Source organism: Scardinius erythrophthalmus, assembly GCF_964197995.2.
Source record: "Scardinius erythrophthalmus genome assembly, chromosome: 16".
Taxonomy (NCBI): Eukaryota; Metazoa; Chordata; class Actinopteri; order Cypriniformes; family Leuciscidae; genus Scardinius; species Scardinius erythrophthalmus.
Window position 1 is genome coordinate 24,761,165 of NC_138236.1, and position 11,111 is coordinate 24,772,275.

General features: G+C 38.7%; 1 protein-coding gene across 4 annotated transcripts in view; it reads right to left on the bottom strand.

Moving 5' to 3' along the window:
* chn2 (chimerin 2) overlaps positions 1–9,693 on the bottom strand; it is a 48,495-nt gene extending 38,802 nt beyond the window's left edge. Inside the window, exons 1-3 of one of the 4 annotated variants that reach the window (XM_081389088.1) lie at positions 9,472–9,604; positions 9,166–9,324; positions 4,941–4,984 (exon numbers count right to left, since the gene is read on the bottom strand). In XM_081389088.1, coding sequence (XP_081245214.1) covers positions 4,941–4,956 — 16 coding nt within the window. In that variant the 5' untranslated portion in view covers positions 4,957–4,984; positions 9,166–9,324; positions 9,472–9,604. Of the gene's footprint in view, positions 1–4,940; positions 4,990–9,165; positions 9,347–9,471 lie in introns of those variants that run through there. The other 3 variants (XM_081389086.1, XM_081389087.1, XM_081389089.1) reach the window with 3 other exon arrangements.
* Between the last annotated feature and the right edge of the window lie 1,418 nt (positions 9,694–11,111).

Sequence of the window (11,111 nt, forward strand, 5' to 3'; positions counted from 1 at the left end):
ATTTTTGTGTGAACTATTTCTATAAATGAGTGGCCCAGTATCCACTTTACAGTAGTCAAGTGAGATAGATTAGCTTTCAATCAGTGTTTATGTGAGCCTATGTTTGGATTATTATGAAGCTGTATTGTCTGTTGGAGCTCGAGTGCTGGTGTGCTGCAAACAATAAAAAAAAAATATAAATATATATTCTTCAGTGGCTCATTTGGAAAATTTATGATTTCTTTTGGTGATTTGCCAGGTGCTTTCTTTCCACTATCGCTGGATCTAATAGAGAGGCTGGAGAACACTGACGGAGGAAACTTGAGGGTCAGGAGGTGCAGGCTGCCTATTCACAAAACACTCCCGACCACTTACAATATGTAATTTAACAATGAACAAAGGTTTCGAAAGCCTGAATAGGAAGAATATTGAAGCCAGAGCTATTAGAATGGTGAAGGTTGGGCTTTGTGAAGAATATGAAAAGAAGTGACTGAAAGATTCAGTGCAAAATCAAACTATGCATCTTTCTTGATTAGACACCAGATTTGCAGCGGTCCTCAGGAGAAAAGGCTTTTAATTAATAAAATTTCCTTCCCTGAATGCTACAGGCAATCTGTGAGGAGTGTTTGCCATTACTGAAAAAAGAGACTAGATGAATCTGATTACAATGTTCCAACCAAGGACAAATTGTTGGAGATTTGCTCTAAAAGAACTTATTCAACTTCAACCGTAGCTGTTAAGCACAAGCATCCATTTGAGGTAGTATTTTACAGGCTGGGTAATGTTAAATGTCATTTGCTCTTTAAGGTTGTTGCAGAAAATATTCCGTTGCTTAAAAGAATCTGAGAGCATAAAAGCTGCTGCTTTGAGATGGAAAGTTGAGCGACTATCTGCAGCTCACACACACACCCTCACAGCTCCCACTTTCTTGGGCAGACTCTTATCTCTCACACAAATTAAAGCTCAGCGGATGAGAGGGAACAGGCATCCTTAGGGCAGAACATAGAAATGCAGAAACAGACTAGCAGTATGTACTTCAAACGAACTGAGTATGAAGTATCTGCATGTGGAGGAACACGGCCTTAGTAAAACCTGACTATCTAATCCCAACACCTTTGCATATACACACACATCTTTTTTTTAATCATTGTGGGAACTTAGACTCCAATTATTTTTATACTGAACTAATGATTGGTAATGCTTACCGATCGTCCCCACAATGTGTGCTTTCAGGTTTACCATTATGTGCAGTGTTTACTTGTCAAGCATTTTCAGGGCCATGGCAATTTCTTTTTTTGAGTTGTGAATGTGAGTTTGCCTTATGTCTTTTTTGAATGTGAGGCAATTAAAAGATATACTGGCAAGAAACATCTTTCCATTAAGCTGTACTCGCTGGCAGCATGCAAAAACATGCAATGCCACCAATGTTATTTGACTAACAAACATGACTTATGAAACATGTTCTGTTTAGTAAATCAAAAACATAGGCTGAATTCAGAACAATATACTAGAATACTACTCTTAATGTTTGGCTTATAAACTAATTGCAGAAATCTTTCTAATTCTATGAAGACTAGGAAAGTCCACACTACAACTATAATGATACAGTGATGTTATAGTCTATATTATTATAGTTAGACTATATTATTAAATCACTTTCAGCAAGATTTGTTTTCCAGCTGATGAACAATATAAATATTGACAGCCGATCAGAAACCACCTGACTTTAAAGAGCTTGCACACTTAGAGCAGCAGACTACATAACTGTGCGCATGCTTATTATAAACAGAAAGTTATCATGCGTTGGTATGCGTTATATTTACCTTTATAGTTATCGTGCTGGATGTAAACGAATCAGTGTGAATCCTTCATTCACCTGAATCTATCAGAGCTGGTTACTGAATCACCATCTTACTTATTAATAATATTTAACTGTATAACATGATTTTTTCTTCTTTTTTTTGGTTATCGAAATAATGCAGGTTTTGTTTCAATACAGTCTGCTTGTCCATATGACAATGTTGAAAGTACTCATAAAAGGCTAAAAGTACAGTCACATATACTGTTGTTCTCCAAAAATCCAGTCATCTTAATAGAAATCAACATAATCAGGGATTTCATGTGAGAGCAAAAGATTTTCCCAGTGCGGATTTCACATCAGGTTCAGTTGGTCATGCGAATTTGCCTCGTTGAAAGTGCATGTCCACTGCTTTTTCAATGAATTCCTATTGAAGCTGAGCTTCACGTCTGCATATTGGATTGTGGGATTGACAGCAGGTCGGAGAAAGCATTGAGAGAAGCTCAACTTTATGCAAATATCAAGGGAAAAACGTCGGATGACAGCCTATTCAAAGTTACTTTAGTTTTTTAGCGTTATTGTTGTGTTATATAAAGTGAAGTTTGGATGTGCAAAACCAATAAAACATTGCTTGTAGAGACATTTGCTCCAAAAATGTCAGCAAAACCATACACACACACACACACAGCAGTCTGTTTCAGCCAACACACATATGTGAATATGCAATACGCACACATTTAGTGCTGATCCAGTGTTTTTGGGGACATGTTCCAGCTCCTGCGGGGAGGCCATCTGTACAGTATGCTGCTCTGTAAGAGCTAGGGTACATTATACAGACTCTACGTCTCTCTGAGGCACAGAAAGCAAAGCCACACATCACTTCCACTTCACACAATGAGCCTAAAGAGTGTGGGGATCTTCAGGAACAGAACTGGCAAGAAATGTGGAGAATTTTATGACTATGTGCGAGACAAGGCATCAAGACAGAGTAACTGTGAGGGAAGGCAAGATGAAGTGTGTTTATCCTGTAACACTGAATGCAAGTGAGGGTGGGTTAGGGTATTTTCCTGTATGGCTGTATGCCTTTGTTTAATTGTGCGTGTGCGTGTGTGTGTTTGTGTGTGTGTCTGTGTGTGTGTGTGTGTGTGTGTGTGTGTGTGTGTGTGTGTGTGTGTGTGTGCGTGTGTGCGTGTACCGCATGTACTGTTGGAAGCCCCTCACTTCTGATTGGCAAAGGAAACAAACAGTCTCACGTAGCCAGACATTTGACTCACAGTATACAATGTCCAGTCTACAATGCATTTTGTATTTTATATACATATTTATGTTGGTGCTCATGTATCGACCTAAATACCTTTACACAAAATAAAAGTATTAATAAAAAAATCCAGGTTGTATACACCAATGCCAGAAAGTTGCACGAGGCCAGTCAATCAGATTAGATCTTGCTAGTTTGAGAAAGTGATTTCCAGTTTTGTATGATCAGAAGGTCAGTAAACATACTGTTGAGGGTCCGTTGGCCTGCCATGAGTTTACACACACAAGCACACATCAATAGCAGGGAGATCCATTGTTTGGTAATGTGATTCCAGAGGGTGATGGATGACCATGGGAATATCCACAGAGGTGATTAATAATAAATGCAGAGACACAGGAAGAGGTGAGCACTAAAAAAACTCTCTTCTCTGGTTCTCAGCAACACTCTATTCAACCAATAAATGGCAGTCTTAAATAAGCCTATTATTTCACTCAGACTCACTGACTGTTAAACTACAGAGGGAATCACACAAGAAACCATGAAAACTATTAAGGTGACCACTAATGGAGAGACCGTATTACAGTGGCTTCAGTAAGAAACGAAAGCCTTTAAAAACAAGATTATAATAATGAGCAGCTTTCCGAAGAGCGAAGGAGAGAAAGTACCATTTTCGGGCCAGTAAGTGATGTGCACGCCTCATTTACCAGCTCTGTCATCACAGGCCGAGCTTCCATTCAATCTTTCGCCCCTTCATTCATGCTTTTTTTAGCTACGTGAAACAGCTTAGAAAAGATCTCGAAAAACCGAGGTTCTTATACTAGACCGCTGCTGCTGAGACATTTACCCAGACTTCAGTCTTCAGCTTAAAGGGATAGTTGACCCAAAAATGAAAATTAGCCCATGATTTACTCACCCTCAAGCCATCCTAGGTGTATACGACATTCTTCTTTTAGACGAATACAGTCGGAGTTATATTAAAAAATGTCCTGGCTCTTCCAAGCTTTATAATGAGAGTGAATGGCCGTTTCTGTTTTGAAGTCCATAAAAGTGCATCCATCCATGATCAAAGTAATCCACACGGCTCTGGGGGGTTAATAAAGCCTTCTGAAGTTTAGTGAAGGGTTCGTGTAAGAAAAACATCCATATTGCTTCCGGCAAAAGGCCGTACGCATCGATTTACGGCGAAAGAGTAACCCTTGACCTGACGCACAGCGTAATGACGAACGTGGAATTCGTTCAGTTTTTAAAGAGAAATGTTGGAGGAGCTTGAGTTTGTTGTCCAGCCCTGTTTGTTTGAACCGTGAAAGGCATCAAAGCTTACGCTACTCCTACATCCTACATCGTCAAGTGTTACTGTTTTGGCGCAAGTCCACTTGCGTAGGCCGTCTGCCGAAAGCTAGTTGTTTTAGTTGATAAAGTTTTAAAAATTTATATTTTTCTTACACGAATGCATAGATTCACTTCAGATGGCCTTTATTAACCCCCGCAGAGCCGCGTGGATTACTTTTTATCATGGATGGATGCATGATGGACTTGAAAACAGAAACGGCCATTATAAAGCTTGGAAGAGCCAGGACATTTTTTTATATATCTCCGATTGTATTCGTCTGAAAGAAGAATGTAATATACACCTAGGATGGCTTGAGGGTGAGTAAATCATGGGGTAATTTTCATTTTTGGGTGAACTATCCCTTTAAGAGTGATTTTGTTTGCATGAATTGATTTGTAAGAGTTCTTCTATTCTCTTTTTTCCCTTAGCTGTTGACTTGACTTTGATGTTAACCAACTCCAGGACGAAAAACAGAGCTTTACCTCAAACAAGCCGATGCCGCGTGCAATGCAAAGAGGCCGAGTAAAAGGACAGGCAAGCCCTGTTGAGAGTTATCTCTCTTGCTGTTTGCTTACCAGAGCTTTCAATCATGTGATATGTTCCTGTTGTAGAATTCGCCCTTCACTTCCAGAAGAACAAAGAACAGAACCACAAAAAAGCAGACGTCATTTCATGATGACTATGATCAAGTACAGATGAGCAGTCAATATGAAATCAAAAAGGATCGTTTTTAGATCAATGCCATACAAATATATTGGTCTAAATCTACTAATTTATTCAAACATATTAAAAATATAGTTATACATACAATGTCTTGAATGCATCTCTTATAAGATGCCCAAATTATGTTTTAAATTTCTAAATACAATTCATTTTCATATTTTATATATTATAAATTTAAAAGAAAATGTTTTGTCTGCCAAATCAAACGGTGCAACCAACATTCAAAAATATAATCAGCAAGGACAGATTTAATTAATCAAAAGTGACAGTTAAGTTATAAGTTTATAATGTTGCAAAAGATTTCCATTTCAAATAAATGCTGTTCTTTTGAACTTTCTATTCATCAAATAATCCTGACAGAAATGCTTCATGGTTTCCACAAAAATATTAAGCAGCACAACTGATTTTAGCACTGATAATAATTAGAAATGTTTTTTGAGCACCTAATCAGCATATTAGAATGATTTCTGAAGGATCACGTGACACTGAAGACTGGAATAATTCAGGTTTTCCATCACAAGAATAAATAACATTTTAAATATTTTAAAAATACTTCACAATATTACCAATAATTAGCATTTACAAGTAATTATTAATGTTAGAAATAAAAATTCGGTCACACTTTAGATTAGGGTCCAATTCTTAATATTAACTATGGCTTTTGCCTCAATAAACTCCTAATTATTGCTTAATAGATAGTGAGGTACTGTATTTGTTAAGTTTAGGTATTGTGGATTAGGGGATGTAGAATATTGTCATGCAGAATAAGGCATTATGCTTTATAAGTACTAATAAACACCTAAACTTAACAACTACCTCACTCACTTACCACATGCAGATTCATAATTACGTAAAGTAGTCATTTAGCAGGTTCTTTTATCCAAAGTCTTATCCAAAGCGACTTACTGAAGTGCACTTATTATCAAGACAATCCGTCTAGAACAACCTGGGGTTAAATGTCTCGCTTAAGGGTACAGTGGACAGTTGAGTCCCTCCTTACTGGGATTAAACCAGCAACCTTCTGGTCAAGTTTCCCAAACTTAAGTTAACGCAACCCCTTCAGATTAGAAGCAATCAAATCAGCGCAAACCCATGAAATCCCCCATAATTTCAACATCGCTCACAAGCTTGCAGTTCTGAGCTGCAGTCCCAGTTTTCCTTCAGGGAAACATCAAAAGCTCAAACTGGCCTTTGAAGTCAGAAGAGCTGAGCAGAGCGGCATCCATCTCGCTCTGCCCTGCATTTGTTTACAGCCCTGTCCTTGGCTAATATAAAGCAGAACGGGTGCGCATTGCACGCACACAAACTAGACGAAACGAGTTTTCAGCCAAAAAAAGTGTTTTTCCAACATAATGATACTCCTGTGACAGACACGGCGAGCCTAGTATTCAGCATCCAATGATTACACCGGGGGCACGGAGCTAATGACAGCTCTCCGTACCGCAGGCACAAAAGTTCCTCCGCCTTCTCCAGGCCTCGCAGCCACAGTGCAGTTCTGCTTCTTCAGCAACACGCATGTGAGATAATCTATTTGGGAATGGATGGCGACCACGGAGAGTCATGGCTTGGCTTGATCCCTTTACTGGATCTCAAGAGCCCGTGGCTTGGCGTGGGGGGAGGAATCGCGGTTCTGCGCCTCTGGATGAAGAGTTACAGCAAGCACGAATTGAATGAGACAAACCCTTTCTTTCTCTCTCCCAAGGTCACTATTGATCTTCAATGAAATGAGTGCCTGCTCGAAAACGGTTCTTCTTTACACACCCATTTAACAAAGCTTGTTATTTGAACTTGCACTCCCTTGAGACGTGTACTGTTCCTCAGAACATACACATCCTTCCTTCTGTTCTTACAAACGCAATGCCAAGCGGAGCAGCATGAGAACAGGGTGTTAATATGTGGGAGTGATTCTGAGTGCGCTTCCAACCTCCTTATCTCACTCTTGTGATCGGTTTATTTAAACACCTGCAAACCCTTTTGAGCTTCTCACACCTCCGGCCAACCTCATGCAAGACATTTACTGTGTTTTGTGTCTTACAGGGAATTGTGGATTTATGGATGGTGGTTTCCGTTCTTTCCAACCAATGTGCGTTTCTCATCTAACCTCACAAAATGTGAATAAGTCATACTACATCAAGTTTGGCGTCAGTGTAATTTTTTTCTTTTTAAGAAATTAATCATTTTATGCAGCAAAGACACAATAAATTGATCAAAAAAGGCAAAATATTAAGCAGCACAACTGTTTTCCACATTGATAATAATAATAAAATGTTTAACGAGCAGCAAATCATCATATTAGAATGATTTCTGAAGGATCATGTGACACTGAAGACTGGTGTAATGATGCTTTGCCATCACAAGAATAAATTTCATTTTATAATATTCAAAATATTTAAGTATTTTTTATCAAATAAAAGGCAGAAAACATCTTACCAACCCCAAACATTTGAACAGTAGTGTACATGAGTGTAGATTTAAATGTGGTGTTGGCAAAAGTTTTGAAAATTAACAGGTAATATAGGTGGAAGTTAATATATTGGCAATCAAACCTGAGATAATGTAGTTCAAACACCATGACACTCAGTTAGGAAGATGACAGGTAATTTTAAAAGCTAATTTTCAACATCAATAATTTCTTGCAGATAATAAGATGAGGATAATGGAAAATCTTTCAAGTGCATAAAACGGAGAGAGGAACAGCTTTTAGGGTAATTAGTTTTCATCACACACCCATTAAAACATTTGATGACTCATTTTAGATGCAAAAAAATTCTAAAATGTTGAGATTTAGGGTAGGCTATATGTCTGTTGTCTAACCGTTATCCCTTGAGACAATGGGAGGGAAGTGCATTTGTGATGGATGTGTCCAAACCAGTTTTTGGTTCCCACGTTACAACATGTTGAAATGGACACAACAAAAACCAAACTTTCCAGTTTTTAAAGTTCGGATCATTTTCTGAGATGTCGACTGTTGGCGTTACTGGCAGTGATATATACTTGGGATATCAATAGTTGACACTGAAGATCTGAATGTGAGCTTGCAGTCGACTGAAAGAAAGGGGCAGGGTATTTATGCGAACTTGATGATTGGACAAGTCTGTCATTTAAATGAAAGAGCGTGTTTTGATTAAAAAAGAAACAAACGCACGGATGAATCATTGACAAGGTTCCTCAATACGCTGATATTTCCACAAATATCCAGGTTTCGATAATATGCTCTTTAAGATCATGGTAACAGCTGTAACACCCTAGGGCTGATTATTTAAGATTTTATAGCAAACCTCACAAAATATAAGATAATAAAAGTTATATTATTTATGGACTTGTTATGGGGAACGACAGACTTAAAAATTAAGGTTATTCTGCAGCGATGCCATAGAAGAACCATTTTGGGTTCCTCAAAAAGAACCAGTTTTTAGTGTGAAGAACATTTTAATAAACTTTTTTCCACTATAAAGAACCTTTTGTGCCATGGATATTAAAGGCTATTTGTGGAACCATCAATGCCAATAAAGAACATTTATTTTTAAGAGTGTACGGTAACAGGGTTGCCACAACTTAATATAAATATAGCTATATTAGAGAGAGAAGACAAAATGCTTTCATGCAGTAGCCAATGTTTTTTCACTGAGGATTAAAAAATAGGATATTATTTGGAATTACAATATTTATAATTCAGCACATTTGTTTTTTTGACCTCCCAGCATAATGGTTAACAGTGATCGTGATCAAACCAAAGAGTCATATGCCATATTATCAGATAGAGGTGGCCTGTAAAACTCGTGCACTGGGAGTGTGACATTACACAATCCTCTGCCACCGTGCATTGGTTGATATTAAAAACTGCATGCTCTTGCATTGGTGAAGGAAGTCAAAGGTGGGTCTAGTTCGTCCTGGATGAAGAAAAGGTATACTGTTTGACACACCTCTTCACCATGTTCTATCCTGTCTGCTTTAATTCCATCCAAAACCACAGAAATGAAACTGCCAACCATATCCTTTTTTCCATTATCACGTCAAGTGCTTCTTCAGATTCCCAAACAAAATACCCATGTTTCATTTCGTTTCATTAGTACTCACCCGAAGAGACGGAGGAACCCGACAGACTGGAGTTACTAGACGCTGCCATGGCGTGTAAATCACTGAATCCACAAGCTTACTGGCGTCTGTTCGGGCTTGACAGCTCTTCCATCTCAGTCTCTGCTCTCCTGACCTGTCTTCAGCTCTCCGGAGTTCCTCCTAAACAGCCGATAATATCCAGCTGTGAGAGTCGGATCAGACGGGAGTCGCCAACGCTGCCGCATTTACGGGCGCGTGTGGCAGAAGAAGAACCATGTGAAACTAGTTGATATACGTACAGAAAATATGACAACTCGTCTAACTTACACGTCATCGTAATGAAATGCAGAATTGAAAAAAACTTCCAAGCCGTTGCGTGTGCTGTCAAAGCCAGTAGGTTTCGCCATATTTAGAGACATGGGTTTTACTGTATCGCTTCCATGTGCCACTTAAAGGCTCGTAATAAACACACAGTGTGTGCAGCGGCGAATCCGCCTTCTTAAAGTGGAAGAGACGCGCGTCACTAGAGCGCGCGCATTCCTCCTGTCTACCTGACCATGCTGTAAACCTTAGTTACATGCCTCTCGACTGTGTGCTGTGGCCATATAAGAAAGTGGCATTCATTCCTAGTGCGGTTCAAAAATGTTAGATGTACAAAACTTACATTGCTTTCCTGTGCTTTTTGACATTAATACACTATAATACACAGAACACTTTAGTGTTCCATATTGCCTTTAAAAAAGCATTAGATGCTAAACCCTATTAGATATGCTTGATAAACTGGTATCTAACTTAAAGGAGAACTCCGGTCAATTTTAACATTGAGCTCATTTTTTTGTACATTTGGAGTGCTGTCAATACAGAGAACAACGACAAAAATCGGTGTTGCCTACACCGAGTTATTCTATTTTTAAAATTTGCACCCTGTTGACTTCAATGGGGCAAGTACTAAACCTGCTTTTAGCCTCTTAACATCCTTGATGTGTCATTACAAGTGCACAGAAAATGTGAGTGATTCCTTCTGAGTGAACACGAGTGAATCTGACTGCAGTAGATGTGAAAGATATGTATAAAAATGATGTTATTTAAGCCAGCGCAAATACCTGTGTTTACATCCTGTTTTCGGTTGAAGTCCATAGTAATTGATTGCCGAGTTCACGCGCATAGGTTTAGTTACCTATGATCACGCGCATGAACTCGGCAATCGATTACTTTGGACTTCAACCGAAAACAGGATGTAAACACAGGTATTTGCGCTGGCTTAAATAACATCATTTTTATTAATATCTTTAACATCTACTGCAGTCAGATTCACTCGTGTTCACTCAGAAGGAATCACTCACATTTTCTGTGCACTTGTAATGACACATCAAGGATGTTAAGAGGCTAAAAGCAGGTTTAGTACTTGCCCCATTGAAGTCAACAGGGTGCAAATTTTAAAAATAGAATAACTCGGTGTAGGCAACACCGATTTTTGTCGTTGTTCTCTGTATTGACAGCACTCCAAATGTACAAAAAAATGAGCTCAATGTTAAAATTGACCGGAGTTCTCCTTTAAAGTTAAATGGGACCTATTATGCCCCTTTTTACAAGCTGTAAGTCTCAGGTGTCCCCAGAATGTATTTGTGAAGTTTCAGCTCAAAACCCACAGATCATTTATTATACCGTGTTGTAAATGACCATTTTTGAGATGGAAGGAAAAACATGCTGTTTTTGTGCATGTATCTTTAAATGCAAATAAGCTGTTGCTCCCCACCCCGCTTTCCAGAAGAGGGCGGAGCCTTTACAGCTGTGCCTCTGATACTCTGCCAGAAACTAACAAAACATTTGTTTGGTTTTGATTATCATCTCTATCGCAGTCACGCACACGTGACATTGCAGATTTTCATCATCATGAAAGTTTATTATCTGCATGCGTTTTAAAGCCATATCAGTTTAAGTGGTTTTCTGATTGCACACATCTAAAG